General features: G+C 39.0%; 2 protein-coding genes across 2 annotated transcripts; one reads left to right on the top strand and one right to left on the bottom strand.

The window, feature by feature from the left end:
• Window positions 1–409: 409 nt before the first annotated feature.
• LOC146474254 (major facilitator superfamily domain-containing protein 12-like) lies at window positions 410–15,433 on the top strand. The gene is made up of 10 exons (XM_085117544.1): window positions 410–1,137; window positions 3,234–3,342; window positions 4,581–4,728; window positions 5,496–5,758; window positions 6,906–6,998; window positions 9,001–9,093; window positions 10,221–10,394; window positions 12,064–12,167; window positions 13,853–13,980; window positions 14,443–15,433. Exons 1-10 carry the CDS (start codon window positions 614–616, stop codon window positions 14,709–14,711), a joined length of 1,905 nt encoding a protein of 634 aa, XP_084973670.1. The 5' UTR covers window positions 410–613; the 3' UTR covers window positions 14,712–15,433.
• A 2,216-nt stretch (window positions 15,434–17,649) lies between these two features.
• Window positions 17,650–27,354, bottom strand: LOC146474253 (uncharacterized). Its single transcript, XM_085117543.1, has 5 exons — window positions 27,224–27,354; window positions 24,684–24,770; window positions 23,069–23,547; window positions 19,661–19,746; window positions 17,650–17,803 (listed from the first exon to the last, which is right to left on the bottom strand). Exons 2-4 carry the CDS (start codon window positions 24,754–24,756, stop codon window positions 19,666–19,668), a joined length of 633 nt encoding a protein of 210 aa, XP_084973669.1. The 5' UTR covers window positions 24,757–24,770; window positions 27,224–27,354; the 3' UTR covers window positions 17,650–17,803; window positions 19,661–19,665.
• Window positions 27,355–27,660: the final 306 nt, after the last annotated feature.

Here is a 27,660-nt window from a genome sequence, read left to right as displayed (position 1 = left end):
AATGGAAAGGATTTGGTCGAGGACGCTTATGATGATAATTTGAAGTCAGAAATGACTGTCTGTGTGACTGTATTTAAAGATTCAAATAATGTTTCAAATTAAAGGCCAGAGCTATATTGTAACAATACTTTTTAAAAATAATATGAGGATCATGGGATGACAAAGCGAATTTTGATTAACTTTCAAGCTTCTCAGTTTTCGATGTTACCTTGTACTCGTGCTGAACGAGCTAAAGGAATATATTTTTCCCATTTTTTCTTGTCAAAGCAATTGAGAAAAGACGAAAGAGTCTTTTGTCTTGTTTGTGATTTTTAATTTCAAGCAAGATCGCTTGTAATCAGAGTTAATGTTTAATAAGCTTTTCTAATGTTTGTTTTACCTACGCGTCCATCTTTTATACAACCTGTTGTGGTTTCATCCTTCTTATAAAACACCAGGTATATGCGATGTCAGTCATATTTCCTGAGTTCAAAGTTTTCAAATGCCTGTCGCTTTTAAACCGTGTGGCAAGCTTGTCATGCGATCAGTGTAATCTGAACCAAGAGCAACTAGCAAAACCACAAGAATCATTCTTTGAAAAAAAAAAAAAAAAGAAGAAGAAGAAGAATCATCCATGGCCGTCTTTGAATGCTTTGGAGGTTTGCACGACAAGAGCTCCGCGCGAAAACAAACCAAAAAGAAGGAACGCATACCTCTTCGGCTGAAATTTTCTCACGGTGTTGGACACATATACAACGATCTCACAGCCGGTGCTTGGTTCAGCTACTTGATAATTTTCCTGACCAAGGTCGCGGGTCTCTCGAATGCTAACGCAGGGTTAGTGATATTGCTTGGTCAGATCACAGATGCAACTTGTACGCCATTCAGTGGATTTTTAAACGACCGTACTGTTAACAGATATGGCCGTCGCAAAACCTGGCATTTAATAGGGACCGTTTGTAGCACGATCGCATTCCCGCTTCTCTTTAGCCGTTGCATCGGGTGCCATGACAGCAGCGAAGCCGTGAAGCTTGCGTATTACTCCATCTGTGGATGCATTCTCCAGTTTGGTTGGGGCTGTGTGCAAGTCAGCCATTTATCGATGATACCAGAAATTTCCAAATCAGCCAGCGAAAGAGTCGAACTAAACGCCATTAGGTGAGTGTACATTCCTTAAATCTTCCTTCTCCTCCTCCCCCAAGGGGTTGTGGGCGAAGTAGGAGGTGTGGCTATGCGTTTGAAATTTTTTTTTTTTTTTACCAAAGCCTGAAATCCTCTCCCGCCGGCCGTCGAGTTCTCAGACGAGTCCAAGACGACTCAAACCCCATAGGGAAAGAACATGCGATCCATAGACACCTTTTTAAACATTTTATTTCAAAGGTGCATGAACCACCAAACATTATTAAATTTGCACCGGCGTCGTAGAGGTCATGGGTTCGAATCCTGTTCAAGCCTCGAAATGTTTTCAGGCTTTCTTTTCGCGACTGCTTAAGTTGCGTACTAACCGCGAGGATCTTTCTTCTATTTGATCGTTCAGTTCAAAATATATGTTTCATATATTTATATTCATTAAATTTGTTGTTTGTTTGCTAATTTTATGACTTCCTTGATGTGATGTTTGGTGTAATTTGCTCTCTTATTCTTCTATTACCGACTCTTAAGTATGGCCAAGGTCATGCATCCCCTAGTATAGTGTAGTATTCAGTCAAGTCAGTACTTTGTTAATGGTTATATCTTTCTTAATTGTTTTAGCCTTTTGCAGTGTCATAAGCCTACAGGTCCTTTGCAATTATAGTGGATTCTTAGTCCAGCAAAGTTGAACCACCATTTTAATTTAGCACAAGTTTTAATTTTGAGTGATATTAACTTAATTTTGTTAACGAAAGGTCTTTTGCATGTTATGTAATAGTTTTATTCTCTGATAACCTCCGTAGGACTCATTTCCTTTCCAAGAGCGAAGGAGGCTCGCGAAGGCATGGGGCGAGAAAAAAAAAACATTTTCCCCCTTCTCTTTCCCTTCTCGTGCTTGCTTGGAAATCAAGGAAGCGACTGCATGATGAACAGGCTTATTCTCTGAGAAAATCCAAAAACTAGGGCTCTAGAGCTTTGGAAAACGAAACAGCTGCGCTGTGAAGTTTCGTAACATGAGCTTGTACGCTTATCATCTATTTCCCAGGCACGATAAAAACAACCAATCCCCAAAAAAACGACATGATGTCAAATTTATTTCCTTTATTTTCTGATTTAAGCATTGAGTACTTGCAGTTTTGCCCTGCGAGCAGAGGCCCGTCGATCTTCCTAGATAAGTCGGGAAGGGGAAGATTTTTCTCCCGACTTCTCTAGGAAGATCGAAAGGCCTCCGGCTTGCAGGGTATTGCAGTTTGTGATTGTCATGCTGGTCTTGTGATACGTTCAACGTGTAAGTTAACCCGCACATGTTTTTTTACGGTGGTTCTCAGACTCATCAATAATTCATGAACAGAAAATGGGGATCATTACCTTGAAGGGGGTTTGGAAATGTAATTGTAATTATCATAAAATTTAGTGAAGCTTTGCTTTGAATTTCCCTTAGAATTGTTGATGGTTTGAGAAGCTGTATCAAACACTCGAAACAGCGTTTCATCTGATTTCAACAACATTTTGGGTCATTTATTAAAAGATAGTTTAGACGGTGTTTGACAAAACCACGTTCTAAGCCGTTATCTATCTTGCCAACAGTCATATCTAAACATTTTCTGCTGCTGACGGTAACAAGAAGGCTTGCATCCCAGACTAGAAAACTATTTATCTACTTAAAATAAACCACTTGTAAACAGATTTGGAGGCCCACTGATTGTCTTAAGCCGCGGCCTAAGTTAGAGGCTAAGTAACCCACTCTCTCGTCGTGTTTTATAACTTACGTCAACACTGTTTCAATCCATGGTAAACACTGTACACATGCTAACCGATTTATTGTTATTTTCTATATATCGTAATTAGCCCTACTAACCTCGTTTTAGAGCAAAAGTATCTATTGAATTCTGTCCATGCTAACGAGGCCAGTAAGCTAATGAAAATAAAAGAATAAAAGTAAGGGGTGGGTAATTCAATTTTCAGCAGGAGTAATGGGCTCCTGATTTTCAGCTACCCAAGGGGGTGGGGTGGCTCATTTATTTTTATACAGATCATGTCCATTACGTATCTTTATTGTTCAACTGAGCAAGTCAAATGACTTGCTCAGCCAAACCTGTTTTGACCTGTTTTCCACTTGATAGGTCGGCTCTGACGTTTCTATGCGGGATATACGTCTATGGAGTCACGTGGATTCTTCTGGGTCAAAGCAGCGAAGAAACACTTTCACCAAACGTTTGGAGACAGTTTATGGTGAGATGGCATATATCTACTAAAAAACATATTTGTATCGATGGAAACGTAAAAAAAGTAGCTCAATTTCGTTGACAATAACCCGGCTAGTGCACAGAAATTAGTGTCTTTCATCTTTGCCTGCGGATGGCTAGGATGGAAATGGATTGCAACACGAAAAAATTAGCCAAATTTTTCAAGCTCCTCCCGGAGTATTTTAGAAAAATTGCTAAAAACTGAATATAGGTTATTCTTCTTCAGAGAAATCATTTCATATTTTCTTCCCGGTGCTCCAAGAGTAATTTCAAGTTGGAAAAGAGGTTCTTTGTCAATATTTGAGCAGGTTTGATCACCATGCAGCAAAATCTCTGTGACAGTGTCCCTGCTCTAACAGTCACTACGTAAAGCCTTGCTAACGAAAGTATTTTCTGTCGTCAAAAGCAAATAATTTAAGAATTGTTATTCTCAATTATTTTCACACAAGTCAACTTTTTGGATCTTCGCGATCATGATAATAAAAAACACACTTGAAAATAATTCAATAATATAAATTTGAAGCTTTTGAGCTGTTTTTTCTCGATCCCTCTAACTTTATGGAACGAGGGTCTACTGAGCCGGTACCAAATTGGTGCGAATAAACTTAAGACAGTGTATCAGCTATGGTGCTTGGGTTATCGGCCTAACAATGGATTCTCGTTAGATGCATTTTTCAGTCAGTGATCGAGGCTTACTCGGAAAAAGAAAATCCGAGTTATCGCAAAAGGAGTCGGAAGCTCTACCAGTGCGCTGACTGCATTCCGAAATAAGCCATAAAGCGGAATGACTGTTAAATTTCTCTTTTTAAGTAAATTTGGGAAGGCATTTCTGCAGAATTTGGCAGATACATGATAATTTAAGAGCAATTTTGTACTCCAGTAACTCCAAAAATCTCATTTGAGGGATTTCTTGTCAATGAATTTCACTTATGTCGAGAAACGCACCTTACCCTGAATTTGGGTACTTCATATAAAACAGGTTTTTTTGTCGTTTTCATATGACTTCATGTTTGACAGAATTATGTGTGTTTTAGTGAAAATTATGGTTAGGGGACACCTTGTGATGTCTATCATACAGTTCATAAATCTCATTAGCGTGCATTTCTGGACATATCTTATAAATTTGGTCAACCATGATAAAGTAAAAGACATTGGTAAAAAAATTAAAAAAAAAAAATGTATTTCAGTTCTATGTATTTATAATTATTTTATTCCACTCTCTAGTACCTCGGTTTTATTGTCGTTGGAACTGGCACCCTGTTTAATGTCATTTTCCACGTTGGGACAAAGGAACCTCCATCGGAAGCCTTACTGAAATGGCAAGAAAAAAGGAAAATGAAAAACCTTGGAAAGAGGGCAATTGAAAGAAAAGGTACATAAACGGGAAATACTGACACGCCTTCTGAATGGTTTATGAAGAGTATTTTCCATTTGGTTAGAACGGTTTTCAATTGAGTGTCGAAAGTAATCACGTTATTGCTTGGTTTTGCATTACTACACGCTGTGATTGGTTGATAAAACTCGCGCCACTTTCTCAAGCAATAAGATGTAAAACCAAAACCAATCGTGCCTCCTTGCACGTGTTTTCCCGCGCTTGGGTTTGCTTTGAATTCTGATTGGTTCATTGCGCTGTTTGCACCTGTTGTGATTGGCCAGAGTAATTGCTTTGGTTTTGGTTTTAAGACACTTGATTGAAAACCACTCCATCATGATATATATTTATATAAAGGGGATCCGATTCTACGCTCGTTCATTTTAGTTAAAAACTATCAGAAATTTCCTCCGTGAAATATACCACAGTTAATAGAGGGACTGGTTAAATATGAAACCTTGCCACGAAAGCAACGGAGCTGCAATTTATATTGAAAGGGCCCCGTACAATCCTTTGTTTTAACGTCGTTCATAACGCAGCTGAATAGCTTAACAGGAACGTTTTTATTGGTCAGTTGCTCCAACACGTTTCAAAATCTGTTGTAGTTTGTCCACGGTCAAGGCCAAAAATGCTAACAAACTGCATATAACAAGTTTGTCAGGCTTCATAACCATTGCCTTTAATTTTAACTATGAATAAACTAAAAACAATGTTCGCTCTGATTATAATTAAGCTTCTGTCACGACAATCTTTTCTTCTCTCGCCAGCTCTCCTCAAGGTGGATTGTATTCCCTCGTCATCAGCTCGCCGCTGTTCCTCTCCGTGCGTCACGACTTCTGTGTGCAAGAAAACAAGCTCGCCGTCTTCTTGTAGCGATGAGCTAATCTCATCCGCTCAGTCCTCCATCGACGCAAAACCGGAGATAATGGAGCTAAAAGAGGATCTTAAAGACAAGATAATCGACAGAAATGCCCCAAACGGAAGTCAAAGAACTTGGAAGGATTGGTTAAAAGATCCTGCATTTTACAAGGTTATATTTAATTTGTTTCTTTTAGAGCGGTGTTCAATTCGGTGTCATAAAACCAAAACCAAAATAATTACTCTGGCCAATCACAACAGACGTAAACAACACAACGAGCCAATCAGAATTCGAAGCAAATACATGTAACTGGCGCCAAGCGCGGGAAAAGGCGTGCGGCGAGAACACGTTTGGTTTTGGTTTGGATTCCCATTAATTGAGAAAGTGGCGCGAATTTTGTTAACCAATCACAGAGTGAAGTAATGCAGAACCAAAGCAAACGCGAAATTACTTTCGACACTCAATTGAAAACTGCTCTAATTCTTTTTTTTTAATTCCAACGTACAGTATAACAGGTCGCAGCAAATGTCGTCTCGAGATGGCTCTCTGAATATCTACTCAAATAGACGTCCAGTACAGTAGACCAGCACCCTACAATTCAATATATAATATTAACTCACGATTTTGTTTTAGGTTTGGAGATAAGTTAGTGTAAATTGAAGAACTCAGTTAAGATATCGAGCTGAGTGAAACCATTGAACAATGATTATTTGGAGTGTAATATTGAGTAATGTTTTTTTCTCCTGTAGACCCAAAGGTTAGTTCTGTGCAATATCTGACTGTTCGGAAGATGTTAGGGGGCTTTAGCAACGGCGACAGGGACGGCAGAGAAAACGTCACTATTAAAATGAATTCTCAGTTTTTTTTAAAAGTCATCGTGATTATTCCATCTCGCTTTAAGTTTGCGTTCAGTTGACTGTATTCCGGAATGAGAATCAGCGGAAGAGATGTTAGATTTCTGTTTTTAAGTATATTTGGGAACACGTTTGCTGGCAGATGCTAATTTAAGAGCGAATTTTGTACTCCAGTTATGTAACTGCAAAAACCACTTATGAAGGATTTCTTGTCATCATTGTATGTATTCAGTTCCTATTCCAGAATGGGGTCAATCGAACGCACCCTGAAATTTGCTGGAGTTGAATTCTTGGAGACCGAAGCCAAGTTTAGAAAGAGAAAGAAAAAATGGCCGTAGTGTGTTTACGTTACGATATAATCTGAATTTCTGGGGCGGGTAATGTCGTTCCAAACAGTTATTCTCCTAAACGAACCAATGGGTGCAGTCCCTGATATTATCATTCTGTTTTCTTTTTATTTGCAGACGGGGTTAGTTTACACGTGTAGCCGTCTTGTTGTGAACGTTTCTCAGTCCTATTTGCCTCTTTATCTCACGGAAACTCTAAAGTTTGAAAAGGTCAGTGAGCCTCTCTGTTTAATCCTTTATAAATTGATCATGAAGTGCTGAGTGAAATATATGAAGGTCGTATATTTGAGCTTCGGATAAAGAATGAATAAACGAGAGGCTATCACAATCATGACGAACACAACTTTATAATAGGCAGCCTGAAAAAATACAGGCTTGTACGGAATTCGAACCCAAGAACTCTGCGATACCAGTGTAGTGCTCTACCAACTGAGCTATCAAACCAACTGGGAGCTGGTCATATTGTAAGTTCGTAATATACCCGTAAAGGATGAATAAATCAATGAAAATATATGAAACATATATTTTTAACTGCGGATGAAAGATAGAATAGAAGAAAGATCCCCGCAGTTACGTTAGTACGCAACCTAAGCAGTTGCGAAAAGAAAGCCTGAAAAAAATTCAGGCTTGAACGGGATTCGAAGCCATGACCTCTGTGAAGCCGGTGCAGTCCTCTACCAACAGAGCTATCAGGCCAACTGGGAGCTGGTCATTTTGTGAATTCGTGATATACCCTCCTAGAGGGAAAGAGATGGAAAACAGTAAAAATTTATCGAATTCATGTATTTGAACTGCATCTATATAAGTATACTTTGTTAGAAAGTAATATCCTAATATCAACACAAATAGACGTGCATGAGTATTTGTTTAAACCATGGCCAGTACGATCTTTTATCTTTGTTGATCATTTCCTATATTCTCATAACTTGCACGTTTGATCAAGTTGTGAATTTGCATGGAGAAATTAGAGGCTTGTCACTATTGACGCAAGACAGTTCCATAAAGCGCATCCAAGAGAAAATTATCATGATCCACTGGACGCATTCCATTCTCAAAGACACCAGCACGTTTCAGGCGTGCTCCGCGCTTTTTTTTTCTTTCCTTCCTCCCTCCCCGCCTCTTACTTCACCTGTTCACGAATTTGGGGCGAATTCTTAGCACCAAAACAGTCCACTCAGTACTAACGGGAAAACTGCCAAATGTCAGTGAATGAGCTAATAAGCAGCCGAACTAGTGGCACCCTAGTCTTTCTCAAACTTACGTTTCGCTCTTCATTTCGTCATGCGGATGGGTTTTTCCCCCCACGAGACAAATTTATCTTGAGAGCAACTCGTAGGCAAGTCTAGTGGCACCCCTCGAGATTGAATGTCCAGTTTACTAGCACTCTCGTTAAATCATCCAGCAACAACCGGCAGCAGTGCAGATTTAAAAATAAAAATAGCGGCTGCTTTAGGAGTGAGAAAGTTTGTTGAATTGCGGACCAGATCATATCACATTAGATGTACTTTCGGGGAAGCCAAGCAACTACATTTCTGGATAGGGCCGAGATCTAACAACTTGATCAGCTATCCCTGTCTATGTAATCCGTTCTGATGTGTCCCTGCGTAACTTTTTTTCCAGTCCTACTCCACCGGTATTTTATTGAATAGACCATTTCCGAGTTGCGTTGAACCTCATTATGAAAGCGAGGCTAAGTGCAAAGTTTTATTGTGAAAATTAGTTTTCATTCATGCTTAGCCCCACTTTCTTAAGGGGGGATTTAACCTAAACTCCATTTACCGCCACTTAACATGGCTTTAATGGAAATATCTCGTTCACGTTTCAAGGAATCCAAAAACTCTACGTTCATCCCGTGAATCTGTGTTGTGGGGTGTTTTGTGAATTTTTGGGTGATTTTTGGGTATATTTGGGAGGAGAAGGATTGAAGATTTAGTGAAGTTTTAAAATTAGAATTTGTAGTTAATAATTAATAGACGGACACCAAGTTAGTCCACTAGCAACCTGGGGTGCTCTTGCGTTGGTATCAACTGTCTGTTGGTGTTCCAAAAATCATTTTCTCTCTTCTATCCCTTCTTAAAACCTCTTTAAATTTCATTCAAATTTAGGTTAAATCCGCCCTTAATGGGTTCACCGGCAACTCGAAAATGGCCTTTTGCCATTGCCACTGATTAACTTTCAGTTTGTTAATAATGAATATGCATTCCTTTTCCAGGAAGCTATTGCGTATTTTCCCCTTGTAGTCCTTATCAGCGGAGTTTTTGCAAGTGGAGTAGTCAAACCATTGAACAAAAGATTCGGCAGCAAGGTGAAGATATTTTACTGTTATTAAATTTTAGAAGTGTTGGAAAATCTTTTGCGTTGTCCACACCCTGTGGCGGATGGATGACGTAAACATATCTATCTGTCTTGATATATAGGCCATTTTACAGTTGTGTGCTTAGTGACCTGGCTTGGATTGGAAGCGAGGCTGGGGGTGACCTTGTTTTGACACAAACCTCAGTACTTTTCATATGTAAATCCCAGCTAGTTAGCATAAGAACAGCATGATATTCATATGAAAAGCAGTGAGGTTTGCTTCAAAACAAGGTCACCTCCAGCCTCGCTTCCAATCCAAGGCCAGATCACTAAGCACACAACTATAAAATGACCTATTGCTCAAAAACCGGTTTAAAAGTTGTAGTGATTTAGAAAAACAATCGGCTGGACAGTTTATTTATTTAACCACGGTAATGAAATCATCCCTAAGTTTTTTAAAAAGGAACTACACTTTCTTCACCGCAGTATATGCCATTGCCGTGTTGAAATCCGACAGTTGATATAGTCGATCAATTCTCAGGCAGGAGTCAGTCTCAGGGTTTTAAATCGTCTGATTACTCGCAGCTGGGGACGGACATTCTACAAAAACACGTAACAAAGTTGCTAAAGTTGTTCACTAAAATGACTTTTGATCAACAATAATTAACTTGGTTTTACTAATCAAATAGCCCATTTTGCAGTTGTGCTTATTAACCTGGCCTTTGAGTGGAAGCGAGGCTGGTGTTGACTCTGTTTCGATTCAAACCTCACTGCTTTCCACATGGAAATCACTATGTTCTTATGCTTAGTAGTTTTTATTTACATGTCAAAATTTCTAAATGAGGAATGCATCAAAACAATGTCAACTCCAACCTCGCTTCCACTCAAAGGCTAGATTACTAAGCACATAAGTGTAAAATGGACTGTTATAGGAGTACTTGCTCCCAGTCCCGTATTAATGGGAAAGAATCACGGAGGCACGGGAATAATCAAGAAGACGAGATTGCTGTTGAAAGAGTTGACAATTGAACTTTGTCGAGAACCTAAGTAAATCCTTAGAAGAGTCTATTGTAGGGTTGAAATAATCCTAAAAACTGCAAGGTTCTGCAGTAATTTTTGATGATTTTTATCTTGCAGATTACCTTTTCTCTAGGATGTATGGTCGCCATGAGTGCCTGCTTTTGGTTTTACGTCCAGGATATCGAAGGAAAAAACGTTGTTTATGTGACCGCGGTAATTATGGGAATCGGAGGATCAGTCATGTTAGTGACGTCATTATCTCTAATAGCCGAGATGATTGGACATGACAAGGTAACGCTGTAGTTGCTCTGAAGGCGTCTTCAGTAGATAAATTGAAGTTTGCGAACAAATTGCCCATTCAGAAGTTTAAAGAGAGATTTGGTGACGAGTTTTTAAATTTTCATTTAATCAGAAATTGGAGTTCATTGCAAGAAATATCACATTAAAATCAATTCGTTTACCAAGTTTGTGGTTCTGTCGTTAGATTGCAACCATGTAAAAGGCTTTCAAGAATCGAAAAAATTAGAGACTTTGTAATAATTTGGGGGACGCCATCTCAGAATTAGAGAACTGGGGCGCTTTCCATTCACCAAAAACTTTCGGTTTGAATTTTCGGAAATTTCGGTCTCGAATGGAACGGGCTTATACTCGGTCATCACGTGGTCAGTTTTTGCCTCAGGCTTTTTGACGCCGTTTATCGTATGTGTTCAGACAGTCCGACTGGAAACTTTTGAATGGAACACGAGAATTTTCGAAAATACCGAAATTTCCACTTTTCGGGAACACTGGAAAGGTCGTCCTAAATTTTCGAAAATCTTTTCCGGAAAAGATCCTGTTCCATTCGATTCCCACCCGAAATTTTCGAAAATTTCGTCGAATGGAAAGCCCCCCTGATTAAAAGCAATTTGGGCGACCTTTGACAGGTTCCAGCCTGGTTACTACGCAATGAAACATAACCAGATTTGTAAACTTACTATTTTTTATGTGATCTTTTATCGCGATGGGGTTCATTTCTTCATATGACATAATTTGAACAATGTTTAAACTAGGACCCAGTCCTATTGTGAACTTAACTTCGAATTCGGAAAAGGGCAATTCTGGCAATTTCAAGTAAGCTGACTTGAGTAAACATGCAAAAACAATCGATTAGGCAAGACTTTAATGGAAATTGTCTCTATTAATGGTCTCACCAACTGGCATGTGACGCGACAACGTTTTTCAAATATGTGATTTTACCTTCAATGAAACAAACATTTTCCCTTTGAACTCTTTGTGTGATTTTTGCATCAATTGAATTTGGAATCAACAAAATGGCATCTGCTGTACCCTTCCTCTAATCATCAAATCTGAAAACGGCACGAAAAACATATCCTTTGGGGCTGAAGATACCTATATTGTGGACCTGGAGAATTTATCCCCACCCATCACCCCCTAAGAAGCAGTGGCTCTACGGGGTTTCCTTAATTTACATTCTCTATCAGTCTATTCAGTGCTTTTTTTCACGCGACCACTCATATCGAAAGACAGCTCAAGGGTACATAGTTCACCCATCAATGTTTAGAGTTTTGAATTGCGGTATTTGTTATCGTTCCGAAAACATTGGTACTAATTTTAATTTGTTTGTTTGAAATACAGACCTACTGTGATTATATCAATGAATGAAAATGGTGTATTGTTCAGTGAGTGACAATGGCAAACGCGGAGAAAGGAAATCCGAGTGATCCTAGTCGAACCTACCTTCCGATTACTAGTTCAGATGCTCTACTACTGAGCTACTCGTGGGAGCTAAGACCATTAAACTAGGTTCATGGGACAAACATCCTGCATACTGCTAGGGTTGGAAGGTCAACGTGTGGCATATGCGCAATGGAATAAATGTGATTAAGTTGAGAATTTTTTAGTTCAGAATTTTCAATCATTTCTTAATTATAACAACGTAAAAACGTTTCTTTCTGAATAGAAATCCGGCGCTTTCGTTTACGGAACAATCAGCTTCACGGACAAACTGTCCAGCGGTGTTATCATTGCAATAATCCAAGAGATGAATCCACGAACTAACATGACGTAAGTTGTCGCTTAATTTGTCACCGTACGTTTAGACTGCGTGCTATCGTTTCTCTCTCATTCAAACATGGCGTGCGATACAAGAATCAAGATTCGTGCGACTTCGAAGGCCAAGGCGCCAAAGCGTCGAGCGGCTAGTAAAGAGGGCTCAAGCCCTTGAAGATCGCGCTGTTCTGGATTCTTTCAACCCTGTAACCCTTGTCCCCATACTTTTCTTATAAAAGCACGGGGGGAAGTTATTAAAATATCAAGAAAATTCACCTTGTGTGATCATATCCTTAATTCTCATGACCTCAGGGGTTGAAAAAGCGCTGATTTTACAAGGTGAAATTTGTTACAGACCTAGTTAGGGCTTAAAGGGTTAATCCAAATAGATCCGGAGAAGTATGAATACTGCTATTTCAATTAACGTTGCCGGGAACTACGCGACAAGACCGCAAGGTGACAAGGGTAATTTATTCAGACAATTACCAAACTCAACTACAGTTCGCCCTTAAAGGAAATAAATTACAAATGCAAATAATGTTTACAGCGTTTTCTCCTCTCCTTATGGTACTGACAACTGAAAAATTTAAAAAATTCCTTTATGGCAGCCTAAATGTCGAGAAATAATCGAGACCAGAAATGCACCGAATATTGCTACTTTTAAGCGAAACGTGTTTGCCAGATTTTTTAATTAACCCTATCGGTTACGGAATTTTTGTAGTTTTAGCTTCTTTGCTTTGATCATTTTTTATCAATTTAAAGTTTTTAACCCCATGGATGATATCTTTGTAGTTTCAGCTTCCAGTTTGAATTGCTGTTTTTATCAGTTTGTAATTTTGTCTGATATATTGTATTTTTTAACCTTTTGTATACTTAATCTTTATAGGACGTTTCTGAAAACCACGTTACGTGATGGAAGCTTCCTAATAAAAAGATTATTATTATTATTATTATTATTATTATTATTATTATTATTATTAAAGGTCAATGAGTTCCAGTCAGTCAGTTTGAAAAAGGATCCACATTCAGGTTAAGATTTTTTCAGGAACCTTTATCATGTGAAGTTGTCGTTTTTAGTGGGTGACTAACAAAAATCACACTTTAATTTTCCACAAATATAAAGCATATGTGAAAACAGTATAAAAACAGCATAATAAACCAATTTTTTAAATCACTGGTCATCATCAGTTTATGGGGATGTATCCTACCAGCTTCGCCCTCTCATGCGTAGCATTTTCACCTTGTTTTGATCAATAATGATTTCTTGAAACATAAGCAAGCGAAAATTAAAGTTAATAGCCGACGTTTCGGCGTCATCGTGACACCATGTCTCAAGGCAAAGTGGATAAATGCGAAGAACAAACATAACTCGAACGTATCTCCTTGTCTTTCAGAACAATTCCACGTGCTAGCTAAATGTTCGAACAAATTTGATTGCCTTATTAAGGAGATGCTTTTCGTAAGAAAACTTAAACCATCCCTAAACGTGCAAACAAACTCGATTCGCGCAAAGGTATTCGCTTGAACAACTTGTGATCCATTGTTAATATGCTAATTTGTAGAGACTGTAGAGTATAGAAATCAAATCTTCGCTTTAATTTATCCACTTTGCTTTGAGAATGGTGTCACGATGACGCCGAAACGTCGGCTATTAACTTTAATTTTACTTGTTGTTATTATTTTTTATTCCTCTCCATCAGGACCGTGTGCCCGTCGTGTGACGATTTTGTTCGAAACGTCCAGAGCTTTGCCCCAGGGATGGCCGCGCTGGTCGCGTTAGTTTCCATTCTTCTGTTCTTTGATTCTGTCTTTGTTTGCAAGAGAAAGGGTAAGCAACTCCTGGATTTTTTTCCTGAAACTTATCTCATTAGAAACCTGTTCACTCCTAGACTCAATTTAGCTTGGCAATGTATATGAACAGTTCAAATAATGGCCATGGAGTGGTGCTTACCCGTGGTGGTACATGACTTGGAGAAGCAGAAGGCAATTTTCATTTGGCCCAGCATATCATCTCCTAAAGAGTTCGTTATTTGTTTCACTGGCCACTTGTTAAAAAGCTCAAAACAAGGCCTTGATCGCTTTCCCGCGTTAGATGTCCCTACCTATCACTACAAGGTGCAAGTAAATCTGCTGCGACCGTTATAAATGCTCATTTCTTTCTTGGAATCGTTCGTTTAGGGGCAGGGGGTCAATCCTCGACCCGCTTAGCACCTGGTGCTGAAGTCATGATATATCAACGGCATTTCATTAAATAATTTTATTTATCGATTGCATGTATTCTCCATGGCAGTGGACAAAGTTGATGTTGCGGTGCAGACAAGTACAAATTTTGAAGAGGACTCGAGGAAGCAAGAGAACCCAAATATCGTTGAAAACTGCGAAGAGGTTAAAGAAGAAGACAGCGAAATAACTTTGGGTTGTGACGTCGAGAATAACATGAATGCGTCTATGAAAAGGAACATTTGCGGCATTTCACGGGACATGGATAATTACGCCGCTTGTAGACTAGCTACTCCACTTATGCCATCACCAATGTTGGATCGGCGTACAATACTGTAGGCTGGTTACTTTTCGTTTGGCTTCAATTCAAGATTACCAGAATGATTTGCTTCTTGTTCCGGTGCATTTAAACTACAAGGCTGCTAACTAAAATATTGTCAATATTATATTCGTATATAGGAAACAAGTTTTTAGGTAGAAGTTAAATGTAAACTTTTTTTAAACCCTATCTAGACCGGGAGGAGGGAGAAGGGAATTTTGCTCTTTGAACCTGAATCGGTTACTGTGTATTAACTTTAATATTGCCATGGCAACCAATTTTTGACAGACCGTTGTTTTCAGAAAATGGAAAATCCCATTTTTAAACAAAGAAAAATTACTTTTCTTTCTGCAACTTTTTTGTTTTTAGCCCAAAGCTACAATCTTGGACAGATTAAAATGAGAAATTAACCCCCCCCCCCCTTCCCCCAAAATCAATGATGAATTCGCGCGCAAAGCAAAACGCGCCATTTTTCCATCATTGAAATGGGGGGAGAGGTGGTCTCCATTTTTCATCTGATCTGTCCAAGATTATCGCAGCCTTAAAAGCGACCTGAGAGAAAAACTTGTGAGTTCTCTTTTAATTTATGCAGTAATTAATACTTGTGGTGATTTAAAATTATTGTCCCCGAATCTCAAGCAGTTTACAAATCAGATATTTATAAAATTTTGAAGGGTTGTGCTTTCCTGCATTCTTTGTTTTGATTGGGTTTGAGGGGAATAAAATGAGAAAATGGCTTGTTCTTTGGTGTCTGTTTCAGCTGGCTAAAGATAAGAATATAGAGCGTTTTCATTCACGTGACTACTGGCCATATTGGTTTACTGAAACAAAAGAAAGAAGAAAGTGTTTGCATAAAATAGAGTTCAATTCCCAGAGGTTTAGTTTGGGACACCAACATGGCCGCCATTTCTTTGTTTTGGGACACCAAAGTGGCCGTTGTGACGTCATGTGAAAACACTCTACACCCACGTACACTGCTCTCCCCTTTCCCTTAACGTTGAGCCAAATAGCCGCGACTCATTGGTATAGAAATTGGACAGTGGTCAGTGATCGGAGCAAAGTGCAGGGGAAGTGCTACAACAGACAAGACTGTGATTGTACATTGTTGACAGTTGGTGTGATCGATTTTCTTATTGCAATTTCCAATAACAAGCTAAACGTAGCGTCAATCATATAATTTTAAAAGACAATGACGCCCAAAAACGCATGGACAGACAGATTGTTGTTTTTTTTACGTTGCTGTTGCCGTCACCGTCGCCGTTTGCATAAAGTTTGTTGACAACGCAAAATAACTAAATTCAGTGTGTTGCAGAGAAACGTGAGCGCAATATGACGTTAGGGAACTTAAGCAACGTCGACGGGGAGGGTCCCAAAACTTTAGGTTTAAGGTGGCCGAATACAGTTTTTTAGTGTACAGATGTTAGAAGACGTTATTTGGACACTATGTATTTCTGGACACCCAAAATTGGTATGGTGTAAGACCAACTAAGAAAGAATGTATTTTCGTACGTCTTGTTGAGCTAAGTATCGTTTCCATGGCAACGCAGCAAACTATTAAACGTCCATAAATAGTAGGTTTCCTTTATTTTTAGAAAATGTACTCATTAGATTTTTTCCATTTTTTGTATCCAGAAAAACTCACAAAACACTGACACAGTTGCACTATTTTCATGTAATTTTAACAGAGAGATCTCCTGTAAATATTGATTTTGCATTTTAATGTTTAGTGAAGATACCCTCTGTTAGATTTAGGTTTCTCTTTGTAGGTGAGTTACGCTTTTAGGGAACTATTTTCATGCCAAATTTCAGGGAATTCTAAAAAACGGTTCCTTAGAAAACAGTTCATTTCCACGAAAACAACCAGTCACAATTTTTTGGTCAAATGCGCATGCGTGGCTTTAATTAGGTTTCATGGCAAAGATGAAAAGCATGCAAAAGGTCTTGGTGAATGACTTTTTTGCTCGGAGAGAAAAGAAAAAGAGTCCAGAAACGAGAAACTAAGTTATTTAGGATCAAAACTTAACTTTATTATTCATTTCATGTGAAATTGAGGGATCACTTTATCGACCGCCGTATTTGCGTACCACAACCCTAGCGCGCGCTTAATAGCATCACTTACAGAATCTGTAAAGTGCGCGCAAACTGTGTTCAGCCACCTTAATGAGGAAAAACAATCGCTTTGCATGTGAGTTTTAAATTTTGGTACATACCTTTGTCATTCTCTAAAAAGCAACAACGCAAAATGACTAAATTCAAGGTGTTGCAGAGAAACGTGAGCGCAGGATGACGTTAGGGAACTTAAGCAACGTCGACGGGGAGGGTCCCAAAACTTTAGGTTTAATGAGGAAAAACAATCGCTTTGCATGTGCGTCTTAAATTTTGGTACATACCTTTGCCGTTCTCTGGAAAACAACAGCGTGAAATCACCAAATTCAAGGCCTAGTGGAGAAATTTAGCGCATGGCGGTGAATTTTTCATTCTTTTTCTTAAATCGAACGCCACGCCTACCAATTTGGTTGCTGGGTAGTTCGCGGTGTTGGCACAAGTTGAATGAGTTGAAAAAATAACGAAGCAGCACAAATATAATGAAGTTATATGTTCAAGTATTAAACGTTTTTGTTTCCCGTCGCTGTTGTTGTTGCTTAAGTTCTCTAGTCTCAACTTGATAGCCACCCTTCCTCTTCAGTCCTTTGTAATTTAATAACGCGAAATAGCTCAGAGAAATTGAATATAAATTCAAGTTTAGGGAGCTTTAGCAACGACGACGGTGACAACAGCGAAAACGTCACTATTAAAATGAATTCGCGTTTTTTTTAAGCTTAGCCGCGATTACAGTTTTAACTCGTTTCAAATGTCAAATGTAGATGAAATTGCCTAGAGTTGAATTTTTGGAGTCCTCACCCAACTTTAGAAAGAGAAACGAAAATTCTTCGTGTTTAAAAAACTGAAACAATTAAATTTGTGCAAGACAGGTTTTATTCATTATTGTCCTTTGACGACAAGTTACAAAGTTAGGAAATATTAATTATAGAGGTAAATCCACAGTTCTTCTAACTTCTTCTTTTCAAACTCTAAAGAGGTCAATCTTAGGCAATTAGCAAATCTTCTTGATCTGAAAAACAATCAACACCATAGTTAATAAGAGGCAATGGTTAGCCCCACAAACTTCTTGACCCTGCAAAGACAACAATAGATTTTAAAATGTGTTGGAGCAACTGACCAATAGAAACGTTTCTGTTAAGATATTCAGCTGTAGTAACGTGTGGGTTAACTCAAAGGCCCCTATAGTTTGAGAGATAGAGGCTCCGGATGATAGGCTCCTGACAAACAATTATTGAATACATTGGTGCCTACTAATACCGAAGTATTTTTGTGCGGTTTATGACTATGCAGGAAAAACAGATCTTAGCAAGGCTTACTGGAATCCAAAAAGAAAATTGGGGGTAACCATGCATTTTTCAGAGATAATTAAGCAATGATATCTCTAAAAAGCGCCAAAATATAAAGCAATCTATGGGATTTTTTACTAAATTGAAGTTTAATTATTTTCTGAAAAATGCATGGTTACCCCCAATTTTCTTTTGAGATACCAAAAGCATTTGCTAAGTTCTACTTTTTCCGTATAGTTTTAAACCGCGCAAAAATATTCCTGTATTAGTAGGCACCACCCATAGGAAACCTGAGTATCTCGCGATGCACAGAACGTATGCGCAGTAACAATAGTAGGCACCGTCCTTAAAGGAGCGGCATACGCCCTTCGCGTTATCGGATGAAAATCCAGTACGTTGCATGAGACCCATGACAAAGCGCCAACTAGAATGAGGGGAGGGGGGGGGGGGGGGGCATCTAATAGTTCGTTTTCATGGAATATCTGTTCGGAAAGACATTACACGCCTCTGCTGCTCGCATATTTGCTGACATATGGTTTTCCATGTCTAAAGCACAAATAGTATCAGTTTTTCTGTTTGGATCACAGTTACTTTCTCCTAAGCAAAATAATGATCTATTTTTTCATGTCCAGTCTTTTATATCTGAATCATAGAGATTTTATAAAAGTACCTAGATGTGTATTTCCACCTGTTAGCATTGCTTAATGCTGTTTTTTGTTTGTTTTGCTGCCACTTTGACTAATTATTATTTAATGTAAATTTTCAATTCAATGTTATTTCGAAGTGAACCCTCTCGATGAGTTTTTTCAGTTTCTCTTAGGGAAAACTTCGACAATAAAATATGTTTAAATAACAAAACAATTGGATTAAATTGTGATGAAAAACAGGCGTTTATTTTTAGCGAAAGGTGACCTCAACCTTCGCAACGCTAAAAAACTAGCCCCTCTTTTTTTCGGAGTGGCACACACGTAGTTGAAAGTGCTATAGCAAGCATTCAGTTGAAAAGCCAACAGTAGGTCGTAACTTGGGAAGTAAGATTCCTTTCCCTAGAATTTTCGACAATTTAGATTTTCAAGTAAAGAATCCGTGAACCTCAAACTGTGGTTGCTTACACAAATTCGCTTTTTAAAAGGCCATAAATGATGTGAGAAGTCTGTCTTACAGCGGAGTTGTACTGTGAAATAGTCTACCCTTGAATATTCGACAGTCGCTGTCTCTTAATGAATTTAAATCTAAGCTGAAGAATTATGATTTTGACAGTAGTTTTATATAAATTTTATTTTGTTTTTATACACAGCTTCCTTGTAAAGCAGGTTTTTATCATTTCTCTTATTGTAGTAGCTATTTACAACATTAATTTAGTTAGGTAGTTAGATTTTAAATTAAATATTGTATAGTCCTGATGGAAACATCGTGTCTAAATAAAGATTTTACCAAGAATATAGGAGACAACATTTTTAACCATTTTGTTATAATGTTATTGTTGGGTGCCCTATAACAATCAATACCAATCGATGCCTATCGATAACAATCAATACCAATCGATACCTATCGGCAAAATCTCACTTGTAGATACCCACCTTTATTACTTTCTTCCTGGTATTGGCCATCGACATCCTGGGTTGAAACTTTCCTTGTCCTGGCTGCACTCGACGGCAGTAGGCACCTGGTAACAAACCAAAGTGATAATTTCGAAAGGGCTTGGCCAAGCTACAAAAATCCCGAAAAATGGCCTAAAAAATCTTTCCGGAATTGCTTCAAAAATGTTTTAAAAATCTTCGGTTTCCCCTTTTAAAATCCCATAAACACTCGTTAAATCTCTAAAAATCCTATAATATTAAAAAAAAAAAAAAACTGGGTGACCTGGTATTAAAATTCTATGGCTTTGGTAGGCTTTTTGCGCAAAAATAAAAGCAAATCTTTCTTTTTCTGACTAGGTCACTGGTACTCGGAGCATTTATGGTTAGTACTTAGTCTCGCTGTAATGCTGCTAGCTCCCTCAGTCTCAGCCAAATCAAAGCTCTGCTTGCGCCCGCCGTTTTGAACTCACTGACAGCTCAAAGGAATGCTGGATTATGGGTAAAAAGCGCTGACCGATACTGTGAGGGGGGCATTAAAATCGCTTGTGACGAAATTTTTGCAAGTTTCAAGATTTTTTTTTGTAACAAATAAACCTTCAACCAAATCTCTAAAAGTCCTTTAGTTTTTCCAGAAAAAATCGGGATTTTTGTAGCTAGGCTCAGAAAGGGCCGTCTTGACGACAATTCTGCTATTTTGATAAAGTGCCCGTGCTCCACTTAAAAAAATTGCTCTTGAACTTCGAGAGGAAAATATTAAGTGATTTCTAGAAGGAAGGGCAATTGAAACCGTAACCAGATATTTCGAGATCAATAAAATAAAATGACTTGAATCATGAAGCCATTTATGACCTTAATTGACAAATAATGAACCTTCTACAACAGCTGATCACATAACCAGTGTCATAAGCTTGCTACTGGAGCTAAGAGACTGCAGAAATGGAAAGGACATGTCTTAATTAAACAGAAGACAAATTTTCAGGGGTGCGCCATGCAACACTGAGATTTTGTACCGTTTGAATCCTTGAGAATTGAGACCTGGAGGTCAACCTAGTTTCCAGGACTTTCACTCAATTTATAAGAGAAAAGCCCTGGGGACGAGGTGGACCTGGAGGTGACAAGGCCTCATCTTCAATTAAATTTTACGTAATTAATCTGATCAAAGAGAAACGGATTCAATATAGCTGCAAGAAATTAAATCTTAAGATTATGAGAAGAAGCGCAAATTTCAGGCCAGAAAACCGCAAGGAGAAATTTTATGGCAGTTTGAAAATTTTAAAAATTTACAAGGATTTGTGAGATAAAACACTGGAGTTTCACTCGGTGACAAAACTTCGTCTTCCAATACAAATCCTTCTAAATTCAGTAATCTGTCCTAGAAATCCTCCCTTTGGGATATAAGCCTGAAAATTTGCATGAACCGCAGATAATTAAGAGGGAAAGGTATTGTACACGTGAACTCCGAAAACGCACACAGTCTTGTCTCGAAACATCAAAATTGCAAACAAATCGTAGCAAATCTCAGAAAAATAAACCAGTTCATTATATGGCTGGCTGGGCAAGATGAGTCAAATCCTACGCTGTGATTGCCTACCCGAGCAGGCAAGATGGAGCTATGTTCCCCACTCGGGATTACCCGTTGCCCGTTTACTTGGTATCGCGAACAATGCAATCTTGCTTTGTCTCGGTCCATAAAAACTCAAAAAGAACAATTTGGCCAATACTCAGTCACCTTGAGCTCACGCTCGATCAATAACCTATACATATTAACACAGGCAATTTAAATGTTGAAGGTGGAAATTAGCAATAAGAAAATCCGACTGATTGAAAAAAAAAAAGAAACGTCATGTATGTCATGTAAAAGGTATAAGGCATGAACCGCGTTGGGTCTATGAATTTATTCACATTGATATTTTTAGAAAATAAAAGCATGAGCGGCTTTTGGGTCTTAAAATTGCCATACTTCTCGCCAAGAAATATGTGCAACTAATTAGATCACCCCATAATTCCACCAGGTCACATCGTTTACTATTCACAAATTGCAGCGGGATAACGCTTCTTCAATCCAGTGTACACACAAGTGCTGGGTTGTGAGACTGTAGATGATTACTTAAAAAAAAAAAATGAAAAACGTTATGGTGTGACATGGTAAAAGAGCAAATGTGTTGCAGGTGTGAGATTACAAATTCGCAGAAGAATTTACCACTAAATTCAAGTCAAAGATTGTCTTTGGAATTGACACATGTTTCCAGTTGGGATTTGCAGATGTAAAAAGCAAACATTTAAGCTAACAATATACCATAGTGACATCTATCCACATGTAAGAAAATAAATCAAATTGTCAAATAGAAAATTATTTGCACATTATGGAGGGTTTGAACTTGATTTCAGACTTCTATTCTGTTCTAGTATTCCAGATACTGATGAATATTTCCGATTGCTCAATCCCTGCAATTACTTTCTTGGCCGGGCATTTCAAAGTTCCTCGCAATAAACTGTGATTTTAGACTGTTGATCGTGCATGGTATTAAACAAGGAGTAAAATAAACTTGCCCTTATTTCAAACACTAAAAAAAAAAAATGTAAAAATATTCCAGGTCGAATTGAATTTGGAAATGTTGGTTGGCTTTCGTGGAGAGAGGAAAACCGGAGTACCCGGGGAAAAACTCCCGGAGCAGGGACGAGAACCAACAACAAACCAATCAACCCTGGGACACATTGTTGGGACACGTGTGCTCTCACCACTGCGCCATCCCTGCTATTCACATTATTTAAGTGTCAGTGTATTTAGCGCAGATCACTAAGGGAGTGGTCAAAACTACTATACTCTAACGCGACCAACCAAACCATATAAAAAATGGTGGTCTCTGCCTTTACTCCCCTTCCTAAACCTCAAACTTAGGCGGTGTCTTTATCGATAGCTGATCCTCTATTCAGCAGTAAAAAATGACAATGAGATTGAAACCTCGCTTTTCTTGTTTATGTAACAATGCTAACCCTTGCTAGCTGAATATAATGTTGCTATGTCTTTAAAAGTTTTAAAGCCAATAAAATCTTGTACATGTTGGTAATGTACATGAGATAGGTGGTGTCTTCAATAACCCTCCCTACCCCGGACAGGCAAGATGGGTCCTTTTAGAACAAATTTATTATGACCTGTTTGCTAACTCCGGAAACTCACCAGATCGAACTATAAATTGGAGGAGAGGGGAAAACAGAAGGCTACCCGGAACAAGGGACGAAGAAGAAGCTTAACCAAGATATGACGGCGTGTGCGGGAATCGAACCGGCAGGCCACACTGATGGGAAGTGAATGCTCTCATCACTACACCATCCCTGCTTCCTCTAACTAGGAGATAGGGGAGGGTGGATGGTGCGTTCATTACTACATAAAGTAAGCAGTCAGCCTACCGTTCGTTTGCCCACGCAAGTCAAATCTAATTGGCTGCATTTCTCCTTGCTTGGGTCATCGCTCTTGGTGTATAACTTCAATTCAGGAACTGCTGTCTCCCTCAAGTATTTTTTCTTCCCACCTGTTGGACCGCGACACATGGCAATGTCGGGTTTGCCCCCTGAACAGAATTTTCTTCTGAGAGCTCGGATTAATGGATTGGCAACACCATCTCGACGCGATAAAGTTTCTGGAAACGAGGAAGCACCTCTACTGAGTCTCCTTTTTCTCCCAAGAAACACTGTGCAGATCACAGGCTTGTTCTTTTTCCTGCAGCCAATCACTCGTCTCTCTGATTCGGATGCAGTATCCCGGCGGCCCACACGGACTGTGTCCATACATCCCTCCAAATCATCTTCACTGCATTTCTTCAACTGCATTTCTTCCCCACTAGGCACGGAATCGTTTTCTTGTTCATCAGCCATTTCCTTCGGAGTCACTGAAAGCAAGATTACATGAAGGGGTAACTGACAAAAAAGCACGGACAAGTTCCTCATGCCCAGTTTAAGGGACGGTATTGTTTACACTTCACACAGGAGGGTTTTTATCCACAGATTCAAACGTTAGAATACCCTTCGAAAATAAATTCCAACATTTCCAAACGCTCAAAAAGTTAGAACATCAGGGCACAGTTGTTCAAAGCCTGATTAAGCTAATCCTGGGTTAACGTGAACTTTGATTCAGTTTAATTACAAATTAATGAAAATTCTTCAAAAAGTTTTTGTCGCTAGGTTTTAACTTGAACTTTTCTTTACCATTATTTTTAACTTAGCTTATTAACACACTTTTAAACAACGAGATTAAAACCTCGGTTAAATTTTAATCGGGGATTAGCGTTAATCGGCTTTCGAACAACCGGCCCCAGAAAAACATTTCACTGTTAGCGTAGTGTTGAAAGGATTAAAATGATGTTCTTGAGTAACCACCGCAAGTCCACTTAAAGGTGTAAGAGCGCAGCACATTGCCGTAAATAGAGCAGTTTTCAGTTGACTGTCGTAAAATTAAAGTAATTACTTTGACCAATCACAATTGACGTAAGCAACACAATGAACCAATCAGAATTTGAAGCAAATACATGTGACCGGTGCAAAGCGCGGGAAATTAAAACGCGTGCGAGCAAGTCACTATTGGTTTTAGTTTTGCTTCTCATTGACTGAAAAAATGGCGTGAATCTTGCTAACAAATCAAAGAGGATAGTAAACCAAAACCAAAACAAATGCAAAATTTCTTTCGACACAATTGAAAAACGCTCTATTAAAAGGCATTGAGATCATTATTTACTTCCATGCATTCTCGAACAAGCAGCCCAGGCACTAAACACCCCACATAGTAACGAAACAAACAAATTAAAAAAAAAAGGCACACACAAACAAACAAACAAAATAATTGCCGTTTAGGGAGCCCCAAACTCGTTGTCTGTGCTTGGAGTCGCCCTACAGGCTCGTCCGAGGAAACACAACAAACGTATTAATTAATCACTGTTGTAATTGTACGATTAAAATGAATATTACACCCTAAAGAATCTAAAAAGATATCTATAATTATACTGTCGCTGCATGTCGTATGTAATTTTACCTGAGTGTAGGAAACAGAGAAATGCGTAGGTGAGAAATATGAAGGTTCTGAAACTGCAGGGCTTCGCCATCATGTCACCGCGCTTCCCTGTAGAAAAATTAATTGTAGAACGGTTCAACTAGTTAATACTCTTATCAGGATTGCACTGTTTAGCTTCTCCATAGCTCCTATGGTACCTATGACCACCTTCCATTAACCACATTGCCATGGTATTATTATTATTATTATTATTATTATTATTATTATTATTATTTTTACTAGTAATAATCAAAGATCAGGGAGTGCGTTCGATGATCTCAATCCCAGGCTCTCTCTCTTTTGCCAAGTCCACCTAGATCCCAAGGTTTCCTCCCAATTTACAAGGGAAAAGCCCTAGGAACGAGGTTGTTGCCAAGTTGGTGATGATGTCATCCGCCCTGCAATATTTGCGGGGATGCCCGATACTCGTACCAAGATCCATTCATTCGTTGATTGTCCCATACAATCTCGACTCCAAACGCACTTAGGAGTGCGTTTTTTCTACGTCGAACGCAAATGTTTTATTATTATTATTATTATTATTATTATTATTATTATTATTATTATTATTATTATTATTATTATTATATAGTGGCTTTCAGCGTCCCGCTATGAGAACGTTCAGATAGAAGCATCAAAACATTATTGTTCGGCAGAATTGATTGTCTGGTCACTCTACATATTCGAACGTCTATTTGTACAAGCTTTATTAATTTATTGGTGAAAAACTCTGTTGTCAGCCTGTCTGTTGTATTTGCAGCTTCTCTTCATCGCGTTGTGGATTTTTAACTGGTCTGACAGGCCATTTCCGAGTTGCTGTGAACCTCACTATGAAAGCGAGGCTAAGTGCAAAACTTTGCATATGAATGAAAACTAATTTTCTTAACAAACACTTTGCACTTAGCTTCGCTTTTATAACGAGGTTCAAAGCAACTCGGAAACGGTCTATTTGTCACTCTCTTTCATGCACTCATTATAGCTCATTATCGCTATCCAATCACCATATAGATATTTACCATAACTCCCGATAGTCGTGTTTGAACCTCGATAGTCCCTTGCCCACCCATTGTATTTAATTAAGCAAATCGAGATTTTGTCCGGCATATCAGCTCTTACTGTGAGGGGCCCATGAGCTCCTGATACTGTAAGTACGTAAGTTACTTTAAGAGGAAGCGAGTGAGTGAGTGAGTGAGTGAGTGAGTGAGTGAGTGAGTGAGTGAGTGAGTGAGTGAGTGAGTGAGTGAGTGAGTGAGTGAGTGAGTGAGAGTGAGTGAGTGAGTGAGTGAGTGAGTGAGTGAGTGAGTGAGTGAGTGAGGGAGGGAGGGAGGGAGGGAGGGAGTGAGTGAGTGAGTGAGTGAGTGAGTGAGTGAGTGAGTGAGTGAGTGAGTGAGAGTGAGTGAGTGAGTGAGTGAGTGAGTGAGTGAGTGAGTGAGTGAGTGAGGGAGGGAGGGAGGGAGTGAGTGAGTGAGTGAGTGAGTGAGTGAGTGAGTGAGTGAGTGAGTGAGTGAGTGAGTGAGTGAGTGAGTGAGTGAGTGAGTGAGAGTGAGTGAGTGAGTGAGTGAGTGAGTGAGTGAGTGAGTGAGGGAGGGAGTGAGTGAGTGAGTGAGTGAGTGAGTGAGTGAGTGAGTGAGTGAGGGAGGGAGTGAGTGAGTGAGTGAGTGAGTGAGGGAGGGAGGGAGGGAGTGAGTGAGTGAGTGAGTGAGTGAGTGAGTGAGGGAGTGAGTGAGTGAGTGAGTGAGTGAGGGAGGGAGGGAGGGAGGGAGGGAGTGAGTGAGTGAGTGAGTGAGTGAGTGAGGGAGGGAGGGAGGGAGGGAGGGAGGGAGGGAGTGAGTGAGTGAGTGAGTGAGTGAGTGAGTGAGTGAGTGAATGAATGAATGAATGAATGAATGAATGAATGAATGAATGAATGAATGAATGATTAATAAAATGAAGAAGACAATGCGCCTTCAAGTTGAATATTCACCGAAAAAGGAAAAAATCTATGTAATTATAATAAGGTTAAATGCGATAAAATAAAATGCAGTATTGAAATGAAAAAAAGAAGACAATTTTCTCGCAAAAGGAATAGCACGAGATTAGCAGCTTTTTAAACTGATTGAAGTAAGTTAGATTAGCAGGAATAGGCTTGAACAGAATTTATATGCTTTCAACGTCATTTTAAAGGCTCAATTCAATTTTCAACGTTCTGGCTAGTTTGAAATGAGCCACCGCCTTCATAGTACCTACGGTTGCTCATGTAAATGTAAGGCGGTAGAAAACTGAATAGAACTAAACTTCACTATCGATATTGTGAGATTGAAATCTCCTTTTCATCTAAACTTAAAGACGGTTTTTGAAAAACAAAAATGGCGGATATGCGAAGAGTGGTTTTCCCCAACGCCGCAGAAAACTTTTCTTATTATTGGAAATAAATTGCACAAAGAAAAACACAGTGCGACTTGAAACTTGTTGAAAAGAAAAATGTTCAGTTGACACTGTTTGGTGTCAAAATAACATCAAAGGCTACCAATGAGAAACCTTACCTTCGTTTCAAATGAATAAAGCTCCCTCTGCTTACGTCGCTTCTCGAGAGAAGCCTCTGCCGTCTACTTTGGAATGGACGCTGCTGAGAACAAGCTGGCTGATATTTATCATGAATCTTGTTGTGTTGTCGGAAATCTCTGCGAAAGATTTGACACGCACTTCCTGCATAAACGAGGCCATTCAATTATTTGAATACGCTTTAGTAGGCGTTAGAGGCTTTCTAGTGCGCGGTCCGCGTGTCTTCCGGCCGGCCATTAATCAGCGCAAGGCTCTTTCCTTTCATCTGTGACGCGGTGTTAAATTCACGTTAAAAAACGCACACCGTTAAAAAAGGCAATAACTTCTAGGATTACAATGGTAATGCACTTTTTGCTCACACAAGAAAAAATACAGGTTTCCAGTCTGTTTTTGTTAAAATCGTTTGATTTCTTGCCGC

This window comes from Pavona decussata, unplaced genomic scaffold, assembly GCF_977016875.1.
Source record: "Pavona decussata unplaced genomic scaffold, jaPavDecu1.1 SCAFFOLD_91, whole genome shotgun sequence".
NCBI classification, from domain to species: domain Eukaryota; kingdom Metazoa; phylum Cnidaria; class Anthozoa; order Scleractinia; family Agariciidae; genus Pavona; species Pavona decussata.
This window is presented reverse-complemented; position numbering and strand designations above follow the sequence as displayed.

Excerpts from the sequence above, each read along its gene's own strand:
- LOC146474254 (XM_085117544.1), top strand. The coding sequence starts at position 614 with ATGGCCGTCTTTGAATGCTTTGGAGGTTTGCACGACAAGAGCTCCGCG. Across the intron at positions 3,343-4,580 it reads ACGTTTGGAGACAGTTTATG|TACCTCGGTTTTATTGTCGT; the intron begins GTGAGATGGCAT and ends TCCACTCTCTAG. Across the intron at positions 5,759-6,905 it reads AAGATCCTGCATTTTACAAG|ACGGGGTTAGTTTACACGTG; the intron begins GTTATATTTAAT and ends TTTTATTTGCAG.
- LOC146474253 (XM_085117543.1), bottom strand. The coding sequence starts at position 24,756 with ATGATGGCGAAGCCCTGCAGTTTCAGAACCTTCATATTTCTCACCTAC. Across the intron at positions 23,548-24,683 it reads TCTCTGTTTCCTACACTCAG|TGACTCCGAAGGAAATGGCT; the intron begins GTAAAATTACAT and ends TCTTGCTTTCAG. Across the intron at positions 19,747-23,068 it reads CTTGCGTGGGCAAACGAACG|GTGCCTACTGCCGTCGAGTG; the intron begins GTAGGCTGACTG and ends GTTTGTTACCAG.